Source organism: Hirundo rustica, chromosome Z (genome assembly GCF_015227805.2).
Source record: "Hirundo rustica isolate bHirRus1 chromosome Z, bHirRus1.pri.v3, whole genome shotgun sequence".
In the NCBI taxonomy this organism is placed as follows: Eukaryota; Metazoa; Chordata; class Aves; order Passeriformes; family Hirundinidae; genus Hirundo; species Hirundo rustica.
The window spans coordinates 31,830,957-31,854,393 of record NC_053488.1 but is presented as its reverse complement, the minus strand read 5'-3'; the positions used below and the strand labels follow the sequence as shown (position 1 = coordinate 31,854,393).

General features: G+C 36.7%; 1 protein-coding gene across 15 annotated transcripts in view; it reads left to right on the top strand.

Annotated features, from left to right (window-relative positions):
- The window catches only part of MPDZ (multiple PDZ domain crumbs cell polarity complex component), a 111,648-nt gene that overhangs the window by 54,266 nt on the left and 33,945 nt on the right, over positions 1 to 23,437 (top strand). For 9 of the 15 annotated variants that reach the window (XM_040089525.2, XM_040089524.2, XM_040089526.2 and 6 more), the window contains 10 exons: positions 471 to 680; positions 3,084 to 3,200; positions 5,642 to 5,800; positions 8,600 to 8,887; positions 9,800 to 9,923; positions 12,892 to 13,090; positions 15,929 to 15,970; positions 20,072 to 20,176; positions 20,945 to 21,037; positions 21,529 to 21,706. In XM_040089525.2, coding sequence (XP_039945459.1) covers positions 471 to 680; positions 3,084 to 3,200; positions 5,642 to 5,800; positions 8,600 to 8,887; positions 9,800 to 9,923; positions 12,892 to 13,090; positions 15,929 to 15,970; positions 20,072 to 20,176; positions 20,945 to 21,037; positions 21,529 to 21,706 — 1,515 coding nt within the window. The remainder of the gene's footprint in view (positions 1 to 470; positions 681 to 3,083; positions 3,201 to 5,641; positions 5,801 to 8,599; positions 8,888 to 9,799; positions 9,924 to 12,891; positions 13,091 to 15,928; positions 15,971 to 20,071; positions 20,177 to 20,944; positions 21,038 to 21,528; positions 21,707 to 23,437) is intronic. The other 6 variants (XM_058424000.1, XM_058423998.1, XM_058423994.1 and 3 more) reach the window with 3 other exon arrangements.

Here is a 23,437-nt window from a genome sequence, read left to right as displayed (position 1 = left end):
GCAAGATCATGAAGTATAAGACAGTTATTGAAAATAAGTAATTTGTTCCACTACAATATATGTGTTACATTTGCCCCTGTCTACATTTCCCATCTGTGTCCTCAAACCTCTGAGTGTAAGGGAAGATGGAGTTTGCAGCACTGTTGTTGCAGTAGGAAGTATATGAATTTCTGGTGGGTATGGACAACACTGTGCAATTTACTAGTATTTAAATTGGAGATACATGATGGAGCATCATGTAAGGATCTAAAGAGTAGTAATTTTCATGTTTAAGAATTAAAAATAAGTGGAGGTCTAAATGTACAGATAGTACAGACAGGATGGTTTGCTCCTACTGAAGGTTCATCTAGAGGAGAGCGACATTTTTAATAACATAACTCTGGTAAATAAAAGCTCATGAATGAAAATTCTTGTCTCAAGATATAAAAGAGTAAAAAAAAAATATCTTTTTCTTTCATTTATTTAATTAGGATCCTGTTGATCCAGCCAGCACTGTAATTGTGATTCGCTCATTAGTTCCTGGGGGTGTGGCTGAACAAGATGGCAGACTTCTTCCTGGAGATCGGCTTATGTTTGTCAATGATATCAACTTGGAAAATGGCAGCCTGGAGGAAGCGGTACAAGCACTGAAAGGAGCCCCAGCAGGAACAGTTAAAATAGGAGTTGCCAAACCATTGCCTGTAAGGATTTGGGAATTCAGTGTGTACTTTTCATATCATTGAAGCTGGTACATGCTGATCCTGACTTCTCCATACATTTTATGTATTTTGGGGTACAGCTGGGTGGCTCAAATATTGCCTTGCATGTAGGAGTGGCCTGGGTAGTATATGACTGGTGTAGTCATTGCAGGACCTAGCACACCTGTTTTGTAGCTGAGAAAACAGCAAAGCATCTTGCAACAGCAGAGTCTTTCAGGAGTGAAAGTTGCCAGCCATAATATTGTACACTGTACAATTTACGTGGCTTTCTGAATGTGTGAGATGGAGACATAAAATTGTTTTTATTTGATTTGCATGGAATTTACTAATTCCTTTGCTTTGCAAGGTATAGTATTGTTATGCCTGTTACTCTACTCGGGGAGGTTGTTTGATTTGTTTTGAGTGGTGTGTGGGAGAAACAACAAAGCTTTCAAGAGGTTCAATAACAAATTTTTACTTGCAAACTTTAGAACATTAAGCTAGAATAAAACTTGGCAAATTTTAAAATGTAGTAATTTTTGTTAGGAATGCAACAATATAAAAGCATAAAAATAACACTTTAGAAAATGCATACAAGAAAAGAAAGAAAAAGAAAGGGTAAGGGTAGGAAGGTATGGATCCAGTGACAAGACTTGATTGCTACAGTTTCAATGCCCCTTCAAAGTGCTGGTCACAGTCTTGATCCACCAAGAATGGGGAAATGAAAAGTTCAATGAGTAAATATACATTCAGGCTAATGAGAATGCCGAAGTACCTCCCCTGTGGTGGAGAGTTTTACACTATCTCATGTAACACTGTAGATCATGAGGCATTTCTGTCTTTTGACACCTAATATGTTGCTTCTTCTCAATTTAGCATACCTGAGGCAATTATAGTCCATGAGAAGGCATGAATACCTTCAGGCTTTGTGTGAGTGTCTGGGTAGGTCTCCAGAGGGAGGGTTTCACACCTGAGCTACTTGTGTAAGACCATGGACGTGGTAAAAAGCACTATCCCACCTCACAGGATTTGCTTTTTATCAGCCTCTTCCCTTATCTGGTTCAAAACCCAGTTTGTAGCCTCGGGTGGTGGGTCTGCAACCTCTCTGCAGCTGGATGGTTACTTTGTGCATGATCAGCAAAGCACCTGCTGCTTCTGCCAGTATTTGACACATTGACCATTAACATTCCAGTGCCTCACAAGTATATATGCAATCTTTGTAGTTAAGCAGCAACTTTGTTTATGTAATAGTGTGTAGTTTTCAGTTTGTACACATCTGATTATTTCAGGCTCAGTTTTACAAGGTAGTCTGGAACAATTCAAAAAAGGAGATTAAAGGAGACCTATGTTCACTGAGATAGTGTATCAGTAAGAGTGCTAGTGAACGAGCATCCCTGATAGGTTAAATTCAAATCAGTAGAATGGCATTAATTTATACATATGAGGAAGATACCTTTCTCTATATTAGTAAGCCCAAGCACAGTTTTAGGGGTTAATTTTTGCTTTTCATGAATTTATAATCTTGTAATCCTTGTGGATGTAGATATCAAATTTTCATTTTTAGTAGATATTTGTGGAGAGGGTGAGAAGGAATGGCTGTTGTTTAAGCTCCCAGAAACTTTGCTTTTCATAGTAAGAGAGTATGTCGTAACTTGCTCTATATTTTTTTTTTTTTCCCCACTGGAGACTCCATATTAATTGCAATCAAAAATATCATACTCTAGAAGATGTCATTCTAAAAGAGGAAATACATAAAGATTTTGTTTCTATTCCCAAAAGTTGCAAACATATGGCATTTGCTCCTCAATATTTCATGTATTATGCTTGCCAAGTAATTAAACGTTGCAAATAATACCTGCTTTTTTTGCAGTACTGGACAAATGCACCTACCATCAAATTATGTTGGAAAAAGCTATTGGTTTATAGTCAGAATTATGTTTTGTTCTCTAGAGGCTGACAAATACAATCGTAAAAGAGAGAGTAGATGAAGTCTTCATGCCTGCAAGCAAGACTGCTCTGTGGCTAGCTCTAGACCTCTGCTGTTAGGCTCTTTCTTTGTTGGCAGCTGTGATGGCAGTTTTAGTATATCTTTACTAAAACCAGGAGTTGAAAATGAGCCTAACTAAATTGTGGGCTTTGTGGTATACCTGAACAGGTCTTTTTCATTATTTGGGATTTCAGAACGAGGTGTGAAGCTGAATCCATTCAGGTAAATTTGAAAAAAAAAAAAAAAAAAAATTGTCTCTTTACCCACTGAATACTGTGACTGTGTTTGAAATGATCTCTTTGCTGCAATTGGAATCTATTTGCCTTTCTAAACAGCCCCCTACCCCACCTTGCAGAATGCACTCTGCACCTCCTGTGTCCAGGCCACACATCCGACTCAGAGCTTCATTCTTTCTGCAGCTTTCACCTGAGGAGGGTTATGTCTCTGCTAAGGAAGATTGCTTTTTCTACACAGCCCAAGCACTTGAGGAGGAGGGGCCAGCTGATGCAGCCCTCTTCCGTGCTGAGCTGGCTCTGGTTAGTGGCCAATTTACCACAGATTTCTTCAATCTTTGCATTTATTAGTGAAAGGAGATGCCTTGTCACTGTCCATGCTTATTTTTTAGTGTTTGCTGTCTCCACATTACCTATCCACCGTCGGTGGGATGGATTCTGACTTTGTAAAAACTGGCATGTAGAGACTTTGGTTTTTTGCATGAGCTGTGAATCTGGCCTATGATGTTAATTGCTGAGGAAAAGATAAAGTAATTTGCTGATGTTTTCGAAAGTGCATGACTATCCACTTGTCCTTGCATGCACTGAGCAGCCCTTTGGACATCTCATCTTTTTAGAGAAATGTTCATGTGCTTATTTTTTGATGTGTCATAATACATCACTTTTCTACTGTGGAAAGTTTTTGATATTCCCTTTTTGCATGTAATCCAGCCTTACAAGGAACACTGTCTGTCTTCAAAAGCTGTAAATACTTCCTCCTAATAATATTCTTCAGCCTTCAACATCAATCAGTGATTATGAGATTTACAAGGTCAAAAGGTATTCACTTGTACAAACAATGCGGCTTACCTGAGCACTCAGTGCCTTACGTAGTCCAGAAGCTACCAGTAAGAACTCAGATTAGAAAGACCTATAAAACAGGGCACTACAAAAAAGTAAAAAATCCCCCAACACCTCCTCCCAGAAAATAAAAAAATAAACCGACCCAGAATACACATGTGTATGTAGGTATTCCAAGTGTGCATTCTCATGGTCATTTGTTCTGGTCTGGATCTGATGCTGAAATTATTAGGCCTTCCTTTTTTGGGGACTTGAACAGGGAAGCAGCTTCTAAGCACCAGAACTTAGTTCACTAGAGAAAAACTCAAAATTAAACAAAAACCTGAAATGGATCCTGTCAAGGTGAAAATCTCTGCATTGCTGCTTCCAGTGGGTTTGCTGTTTTTTTCACATTTGCAAGTGACAAGCTGGCTTAATAACTAGCCTTTAAACAAGACTGAGTGTTTTTAATTCTTCAGTTTGTTACATTTAGCAGTTAGATAACAGTATTTGTTTTGCTGCATTCATTGAGAAGAAACATGAGTTTTATATTCTAAATAACCTTTCATTAAAGATGTGTTGGAATGATCAGATTAAAACTATCTAAAAATTTTGACTTCCATCTGTGGTTCCTATCAAAATAACCTTGTGAAAAAAAGCAATGAAAATACATGACATAATAAAATTGTCAATCAAGTTTGTCAGTTGTCTAATTAAATGTGCAAAATAGGAAACTAAATGTGCAGTCCCCCAGCTGAAGGTATATGTTGAGAGTGCACATATGAGATACTGTTTTTCATAGACAGGTCTGTACTCTGATTTTATAGATATGTCTATACACACTTTTTAGGGCATAGCTTTGGTAAAGTGAATATGCATTTTCAAGAAGATGAGCTGAGAGTAAGTTACAGCAAAAAAGAAGTTTGGATTAGCAGTTAAGTCTACAGGCTTGAGAAAGTAAAAAAAAAAAAAAAAAAATTCCTTTTTACCCTGAAAATGAATCAATATGTTGGATTGTTGAATTAATGCAGAGTGTTGCTACTGCTATAATGGATTCATAATATGACTAACCACAGGGGCTGAAAAACAAGTTAGATCCATCTCTGTAGATGGGTGCACTCATCTGCTTCAGACAAGTTTATGATCCAGGCATGGCTCTTAACTTAGTGGTCATTTTTGTTAGCCTACACTATATTCTTGAGCTCTGCCAGGGAAATGAAATAATCAAAATGTAGTGTATGAAGCACCATAAATTAGGGTTTTTAGGGCTTAATTTAGTTCTAGTATTTAAAAGAACATGAGTCTTGAAAAAAATATATTTCATTTAAAAAAAAAGAAAAATACTACCCATGTAAATGTCTAAAACTCTTAAAAAAATTATTTCTTGTGTAAGAAAAACAGAAATATAGGAATGCCCATAGGAGGCTTGTTGTCAAAAGCAAAATAATTTAAAATGTATTTAGAAAAAAAAAATCACATAACAATTTTTAAATATAAGTGCACCATGAAGCACTGCAGTTTCCAGATTGTTTTTAAAAGTGTACAAAAATAACTGAGCCTAAGAAGTTGAGTCAAGGGAACATTCCTCACATATGGCACTAAGTGAAGCTCATTTTTTTTTCCACGATAATTTTTCTAAAAGAAAATTAATAAGCATGAATGTGTATCTGTCCCACAACTTACTTTGATTCAGAGTTTTGTGTTTACTTCATATATTCTTTGCAACCTTTGAAGAAATAATAACACAGATTTACTGGAAGCAGACAATTTTCCTATTCACTGTGCAAATGTAATTTCAATCTAAAACATGGTATGAAAAAGAAAAAGAAGAAAAGTATCAGTATGTAGTGGCTGGTGTCCATGTGTTTGGGGCTTATGTGATGTGATGGCAACAGCCTGGCTGATTGAATTGCTTTTGTTGTTAGGTGGACTCTGGCGAGGCAGATCTAGCGGATGAGTCCACCTTTGAATCAAAGTATTCTCTAGAGAGAGACGTCTTCCAGGATTCAGTGAGAGCTCTCCATGACAGTGTCTGTAGCGGTGAGGTGAACAGCAGCTTCTCTCTTCCATTATCATCTCCAAAGGTAAAACTGAGGATGGTTTTATTGATGGAAAACTTTGATTTTAAGTGTGAGCAGGCTATATTATCAGATATAAATGTTTTGTGTCATCCTGGTTCAAAATGCTGTCTTTGTTACCAGGGTAAATTTTTGTTTAGAGAAGTGCTGATGTCTTGCAGATGTCTTTGTTGAAGAGGGAGGTAGATAGAAGGCACAAAGCTTGGATTTTTTGCAAGATAAAACATGATTTAGCCGGAGGACGGTGAGAGCTTGTAGTATTAAAGGAGTGGTGAGCAGTCTGCTAGAAAAATAAAATTGTCATTCAAAGCATAGTAAAGAGTGGTAACACAAAATTACTCTGTTACTCTACATTGTAGTATGAAAAGCAAGAGTAAATTTTCATCTTGAATTTTGCTTTTATGCTTCATAATTAATATGTTTATGTGGTTTTGAATTAAATTTTCATAATGATGCTGTAATTAAAAGTAAATCCATATATCTCAAAACTGTGCTAATAATTTTTATGTAAAGTAATAAATGAAGATTTGTTTAAGAGTATTAAGATCAATGCTTTTTTGGTTCTTGGTGACATACCCATAATGACCTGATTATGTTTTATTTCTTCTCATGTTTTTTTCATGTTCTTTCTTTTAAATCTTTAGATTTATTTCACTAACCTAGAGATTTCCAATTCCATTCTCCTGGCAGACTCCATTGAAAATCACTGGGTTTGCAGTCTGTAGTCTTGAATAGAGTAGTTGCTGCTTTTTCTGCCACATCTGAGCTGCAGTAACTCCTGTTAACCTTTCTGAAATATGTTTAGCCCTTATGAGGCACTGTTTAGAAAGCTAGATTCTTCTTCTAATGGTTTCTCCTAATACACAGAAGAACACATCTGTGCTGTGCCAGTGGGACAGCTTGCATTGTTTAATTCTGTAATTGTTACTTAAACAGATTATGCATTTTGCATGCTTAGGAGTATTTTGTGAGATGAAGACTGGATTTGGATTTACATTATGTATCACATTGAGGCTTTAGAAAGTCTTCAGTTATTTTCACCATTGACTTAAATGTAGCTTTGGCATATATATTGTTTTAAAATACCATACCCCTGACTTTTCAGTGTTCATCTCTGTACACCAGTATGAAGTGAGTATTAAGTTCTCATCAAGTAACCAATTTATGATTGAAAAAAAACAAACATAGTGGGAAAATCTGTTCATTAATGAAGACTTTTGAAGCAAGTGAAATGCAGTAAAGATTAAAATAGCACTATTTGATGCTGTGAGGAATGCAGAGATATTTCAATTATCAGTTGGCAGGTTCCGAGCGTCACTTTGGTGTCACATTTAAAAAAGGTATTGAAAAACATACTTAAAATAATTCAGATGCTCTAGTGAGGCCACATGTTACTATAGGTATGAATTCCTGGAATTGTGTTTGTCCTAAAAACTCACAGCACTGGCTTTTCTTTAAGTGAAGCAAAAATTAAAATGAGTATGTGATGCACCTTTTAATATGTATATATGGGATATGAATTAAATATTGAGTATGTTTTGATGCTGGTCTGGAAATGGGTACAAAACAGACTTAAAAGTAATGTCCCAGCTGTTATTTGAAACCTTATAAAATAATTTAAATAGATTATAGTATCTTGTTCTATTCTCAAAAAGGTAGGAAATTATGTCATTGATTATATCATGCAGATTAGTTGTATTTAGGCTCTGCTCAATTACCTTCTCAGCTGTTACTTAAACCACTTATTTACTGATAAGCCTTTTTTGATTCTTGTCTGGAGACAGAACAATCATGTATGCACTAATGAAAGTTGACAAAAATGAGTTCTAAGTCTCTTGATAAAAATGTTGCAAAATATCCCCAAATCCTGGGAAGCATGTCTCTGCAGCTTTTTGGAGAAGCTATAGAACAATTAATACGACCAGTAAATAACAATGAAGATGGATAGAGGTAGTTGATTTTGGGTTCTTTTCTTACATTTCAAAAAAAAAAAAAAAAAAAATCCCTAATATTGATACAGAGACTCTATGTCTAACTTCTAAGTCCTTGATATATCTTTTTAAAATCTAATATTTTTAAAATAACTTACTTTAAAAGGTCTGCTCGAGAATATTTAATGTTTGGTTTTTTCCCAGAATGCTGTGATTATTGAAATCCCTTGAAGCATTTCAAAGGCAGGGCCTCAGAATCTTGGAAATCTAAACAACTGTGTAGAGAACTTTGTCCTAGTACTGCAGCCATAATTGGTAGATTTGTAATAATTATTAACTAGTAAGCTTCTGTAATTGCATTATTGTATTTCATTGTTGTTACACTTCAAATCTCCCATATTCATGTTTTGCTGAGGTTTGACCAAGTTCTCACTTGTCACTCTTTCTGAGGAAGAGAAATCTTACTTCATTTCTGCTCAGTTAAATAGATGAAAACATTGCATCCTTATTGTCTGAGCTGCTTGAAATTCCTCTTTGCTTGCTAGGTGTGCTGAAAGTAAAGACATTGGTCTTGCAAAGTTCTTTCACCTGAGGAAAAAAACTGGATGCTTGAATTTTTAAAATTTACTGGAGTCTTTCAAGTTAGAGTTTGTAACTTATTTTACTGATTTCTGGTATTATAAAGCAGAAGAAATGGTCTAAGAAATCAAGTTCACTTTATAGTAGAATGAATGCCTTTACAGAACTGCAGACGAGGTTGATCTTGCTGATCTTACAGTGATGTGTTTAAATTCTATGAGATCAGTTTTTGTTTAAGGTTTTGAATTATACTACAAATGAATGGTGATTGTTCATTGTCTCCTGTGTTGGACAGTCTGTTGGAGAGGAATGTCCGAATGCTGCAGCTGATTTCCGTGTATCTGAGAAGAATCTGTACAACATGAATCTGAATCAAAGACTGAGAGATGAAAAGTCTGTAGTGGACAGTAACCTGGAAACCGCAGGTGATTTTACTAAAACAGATCTTCTGACTCTGGATGTTTCGGATATCGACCAAAATGAAAGAGAAAATGCAGCAACATGGACTGGATCTCAGACAGCAGCAGAAGTTGTACTAAATACAAGCCTTGCTACTACTACACAGCTTGATCCCAATGAAAAAGTAAAGTTATTTGCCTTTTTTTTTTTTTTTAAATAAGAATTAAAAAAAATACAGAAAGCCTGTAATTAGGCCAAAGAATTCCCTGCAGAAATTGTCAACAGCCAGTAGTCGTGTGTATTTGTTGGATTATTGATGTCTTTTGGATGTGTTAGCTCACATCAAAACTTTGGGATATAGACCTTTCCAAACCAGGACATAATTTATGTCATCAAATTGTGTTTTCTCTGGGGCTGTCGGCACATGGGTATATACAAATCTTCTCAGTGCTTGCATCATAGATAACTGCTGGGCCACAGTGTACCCCCTGGGCAGGAGAGAGGGCATTTCTTGGTCCTTGTTAACCTTCACAGAGGCATGAGTGCAAATAGGAGGTGCACAGCTGCGATCAGGCCTAGGAAGCTGAGGGGGGGTGGTGTGGAGATATTGCATCATGGTGTTCTTGCAAGCCTGTGCAGTTCAGCTCACAAATTGAGCTGTGATGCTACAGTGTGCAAACATACTTTTCCTTTATATGACAGTCACTGTGACGTGTTTCTTATTTATTCCATTCAATGATTTCTTAAGAAATGCTTAAAAGATCTGCAATTTCTTACAAGATTTGTTACTTTAGTACTGGCAGATTGTCAGATATCTGTGGTGAATGAATCTAAAGCCTGTGAATTCATTCTACTAATTTTGATGTGCCTGAATTAAAAGCATGCTTTGTGATAGATTTGGTATATTGCCTGAATGAAAACAGAAATCAGGATGTTAGTTTTTTCTTTGATGAACTAACTTTTCCAATGTGTATATAAGGAATTTGACTTAATTATGTACATGATTTTTGTGTACAGCAGAAGTAGTTGAGATCAGTATGACCAATCTTACTTCTGTCTTGGTAATCTGAACTGGTGTTATTTTCCCTTATGCCAGGAACAATTGTTTTTAATGGAAAAGAGATGCCCAGTATCTTTGGAGGGAAATTCCACACTGCCAAGTTCAGTCAAAAACATGTATGAGAAGACTATCATTATTGCAAAAGGAAATTCAAGCCTAGGTAAGTTAGTGAACCCTTTTTTGTAAACTCTTCAGGAATATGGCTGTTGGTTTCCCTTGTATGTTCCCTGTTTTATTAGTAAAAACAAAATATTTTCCATTTAGTGGGGACAGGTTATTCTTTTTTTGCTGCTCTCACCCTGTTTGACTGTGATGGCACTGGATCCATTTGCCATCCATTTGTCACTGTGAACACAAAACAGTCTCAATGAGAATTTGTTTCCCATAAAGAATTTAGTCTTTCCTAAATGTTAACAGAACAAATTTAATGCATTGGTACATTTTCAATGTACCAATATAGTGGAAAAGCAAGATATAGCAAGAAATGCTCTAGAAGAACACTAGGTCAAAGAGCTGCAGATGAGACTTCCAATTTGTCAACACAAAATGGTCTTTTTTCCTGAGGATGCAAGGGACTAAACAAGCTGTTTGCTTCCTTGCCTCAAATTTGTACTTGAATCCAAAGTGCCTCAATGTTTCTGGTTTTTTAGATATGTTCAATCTGCAATTTCCTGAGCATGCTGACTAGAAACACATTTTGGAGTGAACACACACAACAGATGATAAAGTTTTCTTTGTCCTATCCTGCTCTCAGGTGTGATCCTGGGCAGCATGAGGAGGACAAGAAGAATAGAACCTTCCCAGAGCCCATGCTGGGAAGGCTTTGTGTTGAAAAGCAGTGATGTGTCCATCCTTGTTAGTGGCTTGTGTGTTCATTTGGTTTGATTTAGGTTCCTGGTGCTGTTTCTTCCAGCCAACTGCATAATCTTGAAGACACTCTGGGGCTGGTAGGTAATGGCTTTTTGTGGGTCCTGGCTATTAGCAGTAATTCCTCAAATGCTTTAAAATGGGATGTCCAGAATCAGATGTTTATAACAGAATTGGATGTTTATAAACAGTCCCATGCCAGGACTTCCGTGCTGTGCAGAGGTTCAGTGTCAGTTTTTTAAAGCTGTGATGCTGTATTTCAGTGGGAACCTCGACCTGGAATAAACTGCTTTCTGATGGCTGGATGCTCACTCCAGCAGATGATACTTTCATGTAGCACCTTCATGAAACAGCCATTTTTCAAAATGGATCTGGTTTAAGATCAATGCCTCAAAAATAAGAGGATGTAGAAAAGGCTGATACAGGAATAAGGTCGATTTTTCATTGTTATGAGGGGCTGGGTAACTTCTATCTTTACTGGCCTCATTGCCAGGCTGTATAAAGTGCAGGTCAAAATAATTTCAAAGCATCTGGATTTTGTAAAAACAAAGGGTTTTTTGCAATAAACTCTTCATTCAGTGGAGTAGGTTTTCATTTATGTGTCTGAGTATTTTAGGTGAACATCAAAGTGCACTTTTAAGGGCGCATCAGAGCAAATTTCATGTCAAGTGTAATATGGTATGAAAATACGAACTTGGGGCAGGGTCCATATTGGCAGACATTTTATACATAAAAATAAGACTGATCTTGATATGTACTAAATATGAATGTGAATATTGCTTACTTCTGGCTTTTTACTGTAGCATTTTTCTTCCAGTCTGAATGTGCTCTGGCCTGGGAAGCAGCCTGGACACAGTTTTTACCTTTAATTTTTAAAAAAGCAGCTAACTGAAGAAGTATGAATTGTGTTGAAAGCTGCAGCTGCATCAATTACATAATTGAGAATTAAGAAATGGCACTTCTTTTTTTCCTTTTCAGTGGTGTCATCCATAGTATACAACAGCTCTTTAATGCTAGACACTGCTGGAGCTCTAACATTTTGACTGTGGTTTTTTAAGAGATGAGAAGCACCTAGATTTAGAAGAGCTGAAATGCCATTGTCCTTCAAAAAGTTTGGCAACTTTACAGTGTCATTTACATTTTTAACCTGGAACTGTAGGTGTTCAAAGTGTGGCACCAGCCTTGTGGGTCTGTAGTGATGATGTCAGAATAGAAAAAGGGAAAAAGGGTCTGTTGAATGTGTGATGTTTTCCTAAAGTGCTATTACACTACCCTCAGTAATGTCTGTTACTATCTTAACCAGCAAGGTTAGGTTCAGAATTTCAAACCACATTTCAGAAAAATAAAAAGCTTTTATTAAGCAGTATTAAGATAGTGGAAATCCTTCAAGGAAGGACTTTAAGGGTTCCAGCCCTGCTTTTCCCACTACCTCAGTGAAGAACTAAGTTTTTCCTGAAACTGTTACTATGGTCTGTTTCATGAGTACCAGCTGCCCTGAAGATAACAGCAACAACTCATGTGTGTAAGAACAGTCACAATGACACATGAAGGCCACCATAAGTCAGTCCCCACAGGTTCCTCATGGGAGAGGAAGGGCCAAGAGCATATCTGTCTTATTTCCCAGTACTGGAAAGAAAGTGGAGTTAAAGGGTATAAATATTGAGAAGCAGTATCCTTCTGTGTCACAGGTAAGATGCTGTTTTAAGTAAAATATTAGGCTGTATCCATCAAGAATAGGCAGACTTTCACAGAAGTCAGGATGTTCTTCTGGGTCTAAGCTATGGCCCACCTGGGAGAGTGGGAAAAAGCCACCATCTCAGTGGGATCTAATTCATGCTTTCTGTTGAAAATAAGTGTGTATTTAGTGCCTATTAATTACCTGTTTAATCATTTCACCTTCTTTCCAAAGAGAGTTGTCATAAATGAAAGTGAAATGTGTATGAATTCAGTGAACCATTAGAAGAGTGGTGATTTTTAATGGCTTTTAAACTATTTCATAATCTTATTTTTTGCTTAAATATTTCACTCTCTTGATTTTTCTTGTATGGAGCCAAGTATGTGAACTGACAACAAGGTAATGGTACTGTGATTGTGATTTGTAATTGCTGTCTCAAAGGGGACTTGTAAAAATGTTGCTTGTAAAAACAACATTTACAGGCTTGATGATATTGGCAGGTTGGCTGACTGACTTTTATTTCTTTATCTTGTTACCCAGAGCTATGGCTCAAAGACATTAACTGTTTTATGTGCTTTTACTATAGGGATGACAGTAAGTTCCAATAAAGATGGTTTGGGAATGATAGTTCGCAGTGTCATCCATGGAGGCTCAATAAGTCGTGATGGACGGATTGGTGTGGGAGACTGCATCCTGTCCATTAATGAAGAGTCAACCACTAACTTAACCAATGCACAAGCCCGGGCTATGTTGAGACGACATTCACTCATTGGACCAGACATAAAGTAGGTAAAACTAGGTGATGCATTATGGTAGGAAAAAGCTAATAATCAAAATTTGTTTATTTATGCAAGTATTTTAAATGAAAATTTTCTTATTACACATCAATTTACCTTTAAGTTGCAGTGTCAGGATAATTCACCTACAGATTACATTTCCATGGATGTCAAAGATAAGATCACTTGTGTGAGAGGCTTCAGAAGGTCTTAAAAATCACTGTCATGAGTATCATCATTATTACTGCCCTGCCAAGTTTTATTGAAAAAATAGGATTAGACAGGATTTTGCATTTATAGTATGACTCTTCTAAAGAAAGTTTCAATTTTCTCAATATGTTCGTGGTTCTTGAAGGTGGACTGTCCTGGCCATGGCTCCGGTAATTTCATTTAGGTTTTTTGATGGGTTTTGGTTTTTCACACAGAAAGTATGAAATATTATATTAATGCTTAAAACATTTCAGTATGTCTATGACAAAGAGTAGCAATACTCCTTTTTTTGTAGTTACTTCCAATTTTTTATTAGTATATATGAATGAGCTGTTGGTCTTGTGCATAACTGCTCTTGGTAGTAGTAGTTTTAAATTTCCAATAATTAATACAAGTTTTGAGAAAGCCACTTGAGGAAAAAGTTTCTTCTTCTAAAGTTCACGCAATTTACAAAATTTTAACTGCCTTAAAGTACAATTCTTTCTGGTTGCTGTGGTTGTGGAATTAACTTCGCTCACAAGCACCTCTGGAAATGACATTCATGAAGATATAGGTGAAACTGTAGACACACCAATGCTGGGTTTACAGCTTCAAAACCTAGTGGCTGTTTTCTCTGTTGAGCCTGTAGTAACATTGATTGGGTCAGATATGGAAATTGATTAGTGGAGTTGTTGGTAATAGAAGCCTCTACTTATTCGAGAGGATGGTCTTGAAAGAATCAGTCCAGTCCCAGCGGTTAGAACTGAGTTCAGAATGGATAGCAGGGCATTCTATATTCACCGAGAAGTGTTCTAGCTTGGAAGAGACCTAGTATATTGGGAACAGGTGGGCAAAGTACCTTCACTATGGGTACTGCGTTTACTTGCCTGTCCCATAGCTGTCATGCATTTAAGACTATGATTTAATGTAAGCCTATTTAAATAAAGGGAAATGCTCATATAATGAATTACATTAATGCTGTCAGGAACATAAGTGAGTCAGAGTTGATTAAATATGACACTGGTTATTACTGTAGGCTTCCAAAATACCACTCGCAAAGTCTAACTAAAATGGGATTGGTTGTACGTGCACATGCATGTGTTTGTATATCTGCTTAGAGACACAAATGCTACAGCATCATTCTTCTATGGGGAGTCTTTTTTTTAGTGCTGTAATTTGTGATCAAATACAGGTATGTTCATTATTTGTGCTTATCCTTTTATAGCTGCTGTATTTTATGCTGTGTGACTACAAGTTTTGTTTTGCAGTCTTATTCTTTTGCAGATATGTTGGAAATACTAAAATCTTGCCTTAGATATGGATATTCAATTTTTTTAGAAAAAAATGCATCCCATTTCTGAAAGATATTGCATAAAAAGGGCTGTTGCTATTCACATTCTTACTCAAGATTTTTGTCTTTTGTTTTGTATTTTTGTTTGTTGTTGCATTCCTATGACAAGTTTTAAAGTGAAGCCAGCTTCTCCACTTTAGAAACAGAAAGACTAAATTCTTCGGTAACTTCTAAGGAGTCTTGCAAGAAAAATGACAGTATTTTTTGGACAATATAGTTTTGCTGTAAAACTATTCAGCATAATCAAACTTTTCTTTAATTTTTAACTTATAGGAGCAGTACAGGATCCCAGAAAAAAGATTGTGGTACAAACATGTGGGTGACACCCAGAAATTTGGAAATAAGGAGCTTCATGTTAAGATAGTTCTTTGTTTGCTGGGAAGGATACACACTCCTGTTCTCTTGTTCCCCTCCTATATTTGTCAATTCAGAGCTAATGTGGTGCATCACCTTGCAGCATTTTTGATTTAAGGGCTATCATTTCGAAGATTTAAGTTGAATCTCTTTGGTGTCTTCCTTGGAAAACAAGGGTATGCCAGTACTCAGACATGATCACCTAGATATCATTCCTCTTAGTCCTAAATTAGTCCTTAACTTTTAGACTGAGCTTTTTTGGGTGGGGTAGCAGGCTGCCCTCAAAAAGTGATTAAGCAGAAGTATTTTGCTTCCAAAGGTGTATTTCAAACAGTAGCAAATAGTATTTGCAGAGAAAACACAATGCCGTTCTTACTGGCCATGGAAAGGCATTCTTTAATTCTGTTAAGGGATATTTGAATTTTACTAGTTCAAGAACCAGCAGTCTGAGTTTCACAGTTGTGTATTTAATTTTTTTCCCCTCTGTATGTAGCAAACCAGATGTGTGGCCTTACTGAATGCATTCTGTTTCACTTCTCACTCTACCTTGTCAGGAGCTCATATATTTCCATAATAAAGCCAGTGTTTCGTGCTTTACAGCAGATGCTTTAAACATCTGTCAGTTAATTATAAAGCTGAATTAGAATTCACCTGACTAAATGGGGGAATGAATTCCTGGTCAAGAAATAAAAGAGATTATAATTCCATTTTCCATGCTTCTTAATAATCACTGCTATAGACAAAAATAAAGAGCAGATTTTTCTGGGTTTTCTGGGTTAGATGTAGATGAATTGGAGGTGGAACAAGACAGGGAAAAAAAAAGGAAAGAAGAAAAAAAAAAAAGCAGCTCACACTTCTACATACATAAGTATGCCTCTCACATTCAGCATGAGACATTGATATTAATTAACACCATTGTAAAAAGATGCTGCATCGTATGCTTCACATTCTAGATCTTCTCCAGCACCTGCTGATGATCAGGCCCTCTGTTATGTGTGAGTATTGGCAATTCAGAAATTCATTATGGCTCTGTGTTGCAACTTGTCTGTAAAATCATTCCATGCTTTTATGACATCAATAGTAATGTCAGGGATATATCCAGATATAGGTACATACTCTCTTTCTTCTCATGTACGTTTGTGTGTGCATGCATATGTGGCTGCACATGTGGATGTGTATATATATATATTTAATTAAAAAAGATACAACTGTGTGTGTATAATTGTATTATATATTTTTGTATGGCTTTAAACTTGAAAATTGGAGCACATTTTCTAAGTCTGGTATGAAAATACCTATATTCTAAAAAAATTATTGCTAATATTTTAAAATTTCATCTATGACAGCCACCCAAGATGTGCCCAGAGCACGTGTGCATGTTGTGTGTATGTGTACAAGGTTCACTTCTAGAACTGGCATGAGTACAATGTACTGATATCTGGATCAATCTCAGTGTCATATTTTCTGTGGCACTTACATTTTATTTCCTCCATGTATGCAAGGGTTCAAATTGAACCTTAAATGTTGATTACAGTATTTTGTCCTAAGCATTTTCCATACTTTGTAATTTATTTGTTGGTGTTTCAAGGTTTTGTGTGGCTGTTCAGTCAAGCATGTGATAAATGTTCCTCTGTACTGCATGCAGTGTTGTGTTTATAAGATATTTTCATATGTGCAACGATTGGTGTTTCCATTTTCACTGCTTTAGTTGCTAGTGTATATCTCTGGAGGTAGGAGAAGTGGTGTTAACTCTCTAGAAGGAAAACCATAACACTTTTCTTTCAAGCTATACAGCAGCAAAAGAGAGATGGCTAAATCATGCATATACTTTCCTTTGAAAATTTTGAACTTTAATTTGCCTTGCGGTGAAGAAATAAGATACAGAAGTGGAGCAGTCTTTATTTATTTTGGTTTTTCTGTCTTCATGTCCTCATGTTTTCTAGCCTTTTTTTCTCTTACTGTCTTCCCTGTAGCTGTATTAAGACAATTACCAGTCTGTTTTGCAGACAAACTAGTCAGGTGCCTTGGTGGGGTTTTATTTCTGCTTTACAGCATGAAGTTCAACAGAGTTGGTCAGAGGAGTGAAAAACATTTCTTGTTCTGTGCTCCTCATCATCCTAGCCCCAGGCTGGGTTGTTCAGGATGATGCTGAATGTCTTCAGATCTCAGTTTAACCTACAAGTGAGCTCCAGCATCAATCCAGCAAGTGATGGATTTGATAATTGTAAGGTGTCTGTTTGTGGGCACTAAGCTGGGAAAATACTCTTTCCTTTTAATAATAACATGCAGAACAAAGATAGCAGGAGGATGGTCACATAATGCAGATAATAAGAGCAGTTAGGAAAACCTTTGCAATTAACTGAACTTTGGAAATCATGAGCAAGATACAAAGGTGAACACTCAAAATATAACTTTCCATGTACTTGATCCATGTAGATTTTCTTTTGTATGTTATTTCTTTGCAAAATGCAAGTGTTCTGGTTGGTATTTGTGACACAACTGAAGCATTACAGAAACCTAGATAAGAATGAACATGTAGATAAGAATGAACAATTAAAAACATACTGAATGTTCCTTTGAGTGCTTTAAATTAGGCTGTTAGAACTGTAGTTGAGTACTGGAATAGAAATAATGTATTTTTCCAAAGGGCTAAGATGTAACAGCTCCCAGTAAGATTATCTAAATTTTATTCCATCTGTGGAAATCAATTAGGTAATTCAGTTGCTCGATTTTAGATGCATTTTTTTAAATGGTAAAGCAGACCTCTTTTCTTTATACTTCTGGTGCTGGACGCAAAAAGGGAAACTAAGGCAGCTTTGTGGAGGCATTTCTAAGTAGCATTTAAAACTTTTTGAGAGCATCCTTTGAGTCATACCTTTTTAAATATTCAGTACAATGTCAGTTATTTAATCATATAACAAAACACAGTAGGGTATTCCAGAAGTTGGAGTGCATATGGTTTGCCTCCCTCTTCAGATCAGCTCATCTCTAGTGCTCATGTATAAGATAAGGACTACTACTACCTTCAGCCTTGGCACTCTGCAAAATTATTTGCCTTGTAGTCCTTGCAGAAAAGGACTAGACGAGAGCTGATTTATACTGAACACTGTACTGTCAGAGGTCACACTTTGCTGTATGCATTCAGGCTGAACCTGGGATAACTTGTTTGCTTTGTAGGAGTGTGTCATTCTCCTTTCCACACTTTGAATTTTAGATTCCAGGTTCAGTTTAGCATAAAGGAGATTGTCCAGACCTTCTAGCCAGAAGTTCTGTTTTCTTTACTGCATCTTTCTGCCACTTTTTCTTTTACAAGTGATGAATGGTACATTTTCTTCCATTGAAATGTAACTTACAAGTCTTACAGGTTTTGTAGAAGCAAGGTATTCTTATGGGCCTGTTGGGTGAAGCTGACCCATGAGAGTTTTGTGAGCATAATACTAGTACTTCACTGTAGCTCAACACACTTGGTGTTGGAGATGGCTGAGAAATAGTAGTCCTTATTGTCCAAAATTCTTTTCTTTCTTGCTTTTTGCTGTTTCGCTGCTGAGTCTTCACAGAATAGCTGCTGCATGTCTTTAGCATTTGCCAGTGCTAAAATGCCCTCAGGAAAGGCAGATAAGGGTTAGTGACTGTTGTGCTGTGTTTCCAAGTGTTATATTCTCAGCCCTGCAAAAGGAAAATATGTTGTGTTAAGTGGAGTAACACTGAACGTGTTTGAAAAAGGGCCAATGCAGAACAGGGAGTTTTAAGGAAGAGGTAAAGCTGGTGATAATAAAGATTTTAGAATGGATATGAATTTAGATAATACAGTTTTAGAAATTTCCATAGAAGAACTAGGAAGTTCCTTCTGTTCAGCACCCCAGACACCTCCATACTGACGCTTTTTGCGCTTTTCTAGGTGTGGTGGATGTGAGAGGAGGTAGGGAACATGCTTGGACACATACAGATGGACGAGTAAGGTGGTCCTTACAAGAATTTTTTAGACTGATAGCATTAATTGTATAAAAGTTTCTTTGCATTTCTTCTGATGCTTGATGCATTCAGCAGACAACTACTGAGAGGGGGAATCAGTGGCAATCAGAGTGTGACAAAGAGGACATCAGTCATGAACGATGGACAGGAGACAGCTCCATGTGAAAGCCTCAGACTTGAAAGAGTCTCTTCTCAGCAGCTTGCATATCCTTGTGAAGTGGCCAAGACCTTTTATTTTTTGTTTAGCCCTGTCTCTACCATGGGGAAATACGTTTTTTTTTTCTTTTAACAATGTCACAAGACGGATTTTTTCTGTCCTTTTTCCGTCAGCCTTACTTCTTTGTATACTTTAGTAGATTTTTAAGAAGACAGAGCATCGTTAAAGGAGGGCTATCTACGTAGCCCTGTTTATATCATGGTTTATACTGTGGTATCCTTTGACATACAAGATGGAAGCTTTTCAAGCAATATTCTTCAGACCTTTAGTTTTTTGCCCTCTTTGTTTCACTCTCCTCAGTCTATTGGGCCATTTTTCTTTCTGGCATTCAAACATCTGCACATCATTTGGCTGATGAAACACAACTATTTGACTGTCCTAAACTGGTTGGAAGTGCTCGAAGGCCTGGAGGAAGGAGCTGAGCATGGGATTGGTCCCTGTGGCATAGGTGGTGTGCTGTAACACATTTTTATGTCCAAACCCATGAAGTATTCACTAAAAGTGTAGAAATCTACAGGCCAACTTTCAGAAACATTTTCAGTGGTCAGTGAGGGTGGTAATGGTGCCTCAAACCTCACAGATCCTTCAATGTTTGTCTGTGCATGAGGAATCCATGTTTTGAATGAAGTTGGATTGTTTCTTGTTAAATTCCTGTCACTGTTCAAATACCATATACTTTAATTACAAAAAATTATGTGCTGTTCAGCTACCTAATTTGACTATAAATGTGTACTTGTTGCAAAGTCACAAAGGATTCGTACGAGTGCTTATTTTCAACATACCATCACTTTGGCTTTAAAGTTAAGAAAGTAGTCTTGACTGGCATCTTCGTATCCATACCTCACACCTGCTAAAAGGAGGACTGGCATTCCTTGTACTAGTTTAATCATGTCCCATTTTATTGCAGTATTATGTATGTGCCAGCAGAAAATTTAGATGAATACAGGGCCAGTTTGGGACAACAGACAGAGGGAACTGTGCCACTTGAACTTTTTCCTTCACATATTGTCAGGTGAGTCAAAAGGCTTACAGCTTTCTCCCAAATTGCTCTAAAATGTAACTCTTTCCATACACCTTGCACATTTTAGGAAGAGAAGTTCTGTTTTAGGAGAGATGAAAGATGGATTATTTTCTACAGACCAGCAGCCACTAAAATAAAAATCTGTTAAAAATACAGTTTTTGCTTTGACTGGCAATTTTTTTAGCATTTTTACAAGGCTGTTTGATATGTCCAAAAAAGAGATTGAATTTTTTCTCATTCTAAATTCCTCTTAAATATCATGCAATTGTATTTATGGATTGCCACAATTACTAAAGTGCTTCCAACATAAGACTTTGGTATTGATGGTCTTTCCAGGACATAACTGGAAAGAATAAGTTGTGCCATTCTTTTCCTTCAGTTTCAAAAATTCATTGCAGGTACAGTCTAAAATTTCAAAGTGATTAATAATTTTTTTTTGCAATTTGTCTCCAAAAGCAGTAAGTTTAGTTGAGTGCTTCTGTTGTAATTTCTTTCATTTTGAAAACAATAAATTACCTTTAGCTTTGATTTGGTTTTATTTCCAAATTGCAATCTTTTATTCTCTGTTGTGGATAGAAACTTCAGATAAGCCACTGACAGATAAAAAGTGGACAGGGGATCCCTGAACATATCCTTATGTGAATCTGGTGTACAAATTCTGATAGTGGCAGGTTGACTCAATATATGGGAATTTTCAGAAAAATCTAGTGATTATGTGGATTTTTTAGAAATAAATTGCATGTTCCTGTTTGTAATCAGGGAACTCCCAGAGCTTCCAGAACGTGAAGAGGGGGAGGGAGAAGAAAGTGAACTTCAAAATGCAGCTTTCAGTAACTGGAACCAGCCCAGAAAGTAAGTGCGGATCTAGTTGCACATTATAAAATGTCATCTGAAATTCAAAAAGTTTGAAACATATTTTAAGAAGACTAAAAACTCAACAGAATCACTCACTTATGTATGTTGTGCATTGCAGGAGTGATTAATGGGTGACTTTTACTGCCATTGGGCCAAATCCCTGCAGTCTAACAGTGTCTTGATTGTTACAGTAATTTATTTTTACTTATTCCAAGCTGACTGTCAAAAGTCAAAAAAGTCAAAAAAGATGAAGAGAAATATTCAAAGTTTCTATTAGAACCCAAATCAAAGTGACCAATACTAGAAACAATTACAGAATTTCTTACCAATCTAGTAGATAACTTCCAATGAAAAACAAAATGTTGCAGGGAGGCATTATTTTAGTTTTTTTTAAATAATTTTGCAAATCCAGGTGTCTTCAGAGTGCAGATTTCTCATAATCACAACAGATTTGAATTTAGTTTGGTCCTTTTTTTTTGTCACAAAAGGGTCGAACTCTGGAGAGAGCCTAGCAAGTCATTGGGGATCAGCATTGTTGGAGGACGAGGGATGGGAAGCCGCCTGAGTAACGGAGAAGTCATGAGAGGGATCTTTATCAAACACATCCTGGAAGACAGCCCAGCTGGCAAAAATGGAACACTGAAAACTGGAGATCGGATTGTAGAGGTACCATCCGAATGTCTTTTGCTGCAATTCCCCCAGCATCTCAGGAGACACTGAGATGGATGTGTGATGGGCTGACAGCTTTGCAATTGCTACAGCTGATACTACTTGAGCCACACAGACTGTAGTACCATCTGCTGATGTTTGTGTGCAGACAGCAGCCTGCTAAGTTGAATATCCGTCTGAAACAGATGACTGACTATGTGAGCAGGGGTCTACAAAGCCAGCAGTTTGACCTGCCTATATGAAAACCAGAATATGTAGGATACAGCTTAAGTTTGGTGAAAAGATTTTTCACCTTTGCATATTGGGTAGCAATAGAAACAGTCAGTGAAAACCATGCAAATGAATGTTGAGATTATTTCAATCTTAAATCTTTATTGATTCACATAATTCTTATGCATCTTGTGCAGGAATTAAGGGAGGAATAATTTTTATTTCTCCTGACATGAAGAAATCTGTGTTTGAAACTTGAGACATCAAGAACATTTCACCCGTTTCTGAGTGTAATGTAGCCAGTGGTATTGCAGAGTGGGATTTATGTTCATTCCTCATCTACTTAGCTAGTCCTGTGCTCATGCAGCCCCTTCTGCTTTCTTACTTAAAGATATTGAAGAATAAACATACTGAAGGGAATAGAACTTTTCTGGCATGACTATCAGTGTCAGACACTGCCCTATCTCCACTGTCAGGCTAATGGGAACTGCCTCAGTTTAACCCTGTTGGATGTCTAGCTGACTGTCCATCAGTAAGAAGCACAGCAAGCAGTGATGGAGTTGGTGATTCTGGCTCACACTGGGCTTGACTTACATGGTGGTACTGAAACTGCAGTTTGCTCTTTGCACAAGCTTGAGGATCTTGAAATAATACCTTAGCATAGGCAGCACTTTCTATAACAGGATGGAAAAGTTTGCAATGTATAAGAAGTTGGGAGGTGGAATTTTGCTTGAAGGCCACAAAGTTAAAAATAGCAATTTCCCCTGAAGAACTGGATTTTTATGAGTGCAATTGTCTCTGACAGTGGTGCTTGCAGAATGGGTGAGTCGAATCAAAATGTTGTGTTACTGTGACTGTTTCTGAATGAAGGTTTCAGTTTCTCAGGTCATGGCATCTGTAAGCTTCCATCTCTGCAGTGCATACAGTTTTCCAGACACGGGAAAGCTGGAGGGTGTTATTGTTATTTTTCAGTTCCTCATAGGTTTAGAATTTCTCTCAGATTGTTTTTGTTACTGTTTTTGTTTTGTTATTTGCATTGGATGATTAAGTTTGAGGTAGAGTTAAACAAAATTTGTAGGGGTAATCCTCATCATACAAGTTTGTGTTCTAGAATTGTCACTAACAAATAACCTTTGTCACTAACAAATAACCTTTCTGTTAGCTTCTAACTTCTATTGTGGTCATTGTGATGATGTGACTTTACTAATGCTAACCTCACCTTAACATTCTTACCTGGATAATGGGACAAATTGTTTTACAAACCCATACATATAAAGACGTGAAAAAAACCCAACCAGGCGCAAATTTGTCCTTAAGCCATCCTGTGTAAATGCATTCTTTCAGAAGATAGAAAGGTTTTCAGCTGTGACCAAGAAATTTAACTTCTGAAGAAAGTGTCTAGTAGTCAAAGTTGATCTTTAGAAAAATAAAATGAAAAAAGGAAAAAGAAAAAAGTACACTGTACTGACATAATATCCCATCATGAAAGACTGTCCAGCACATAACAAGTTTCAGTTT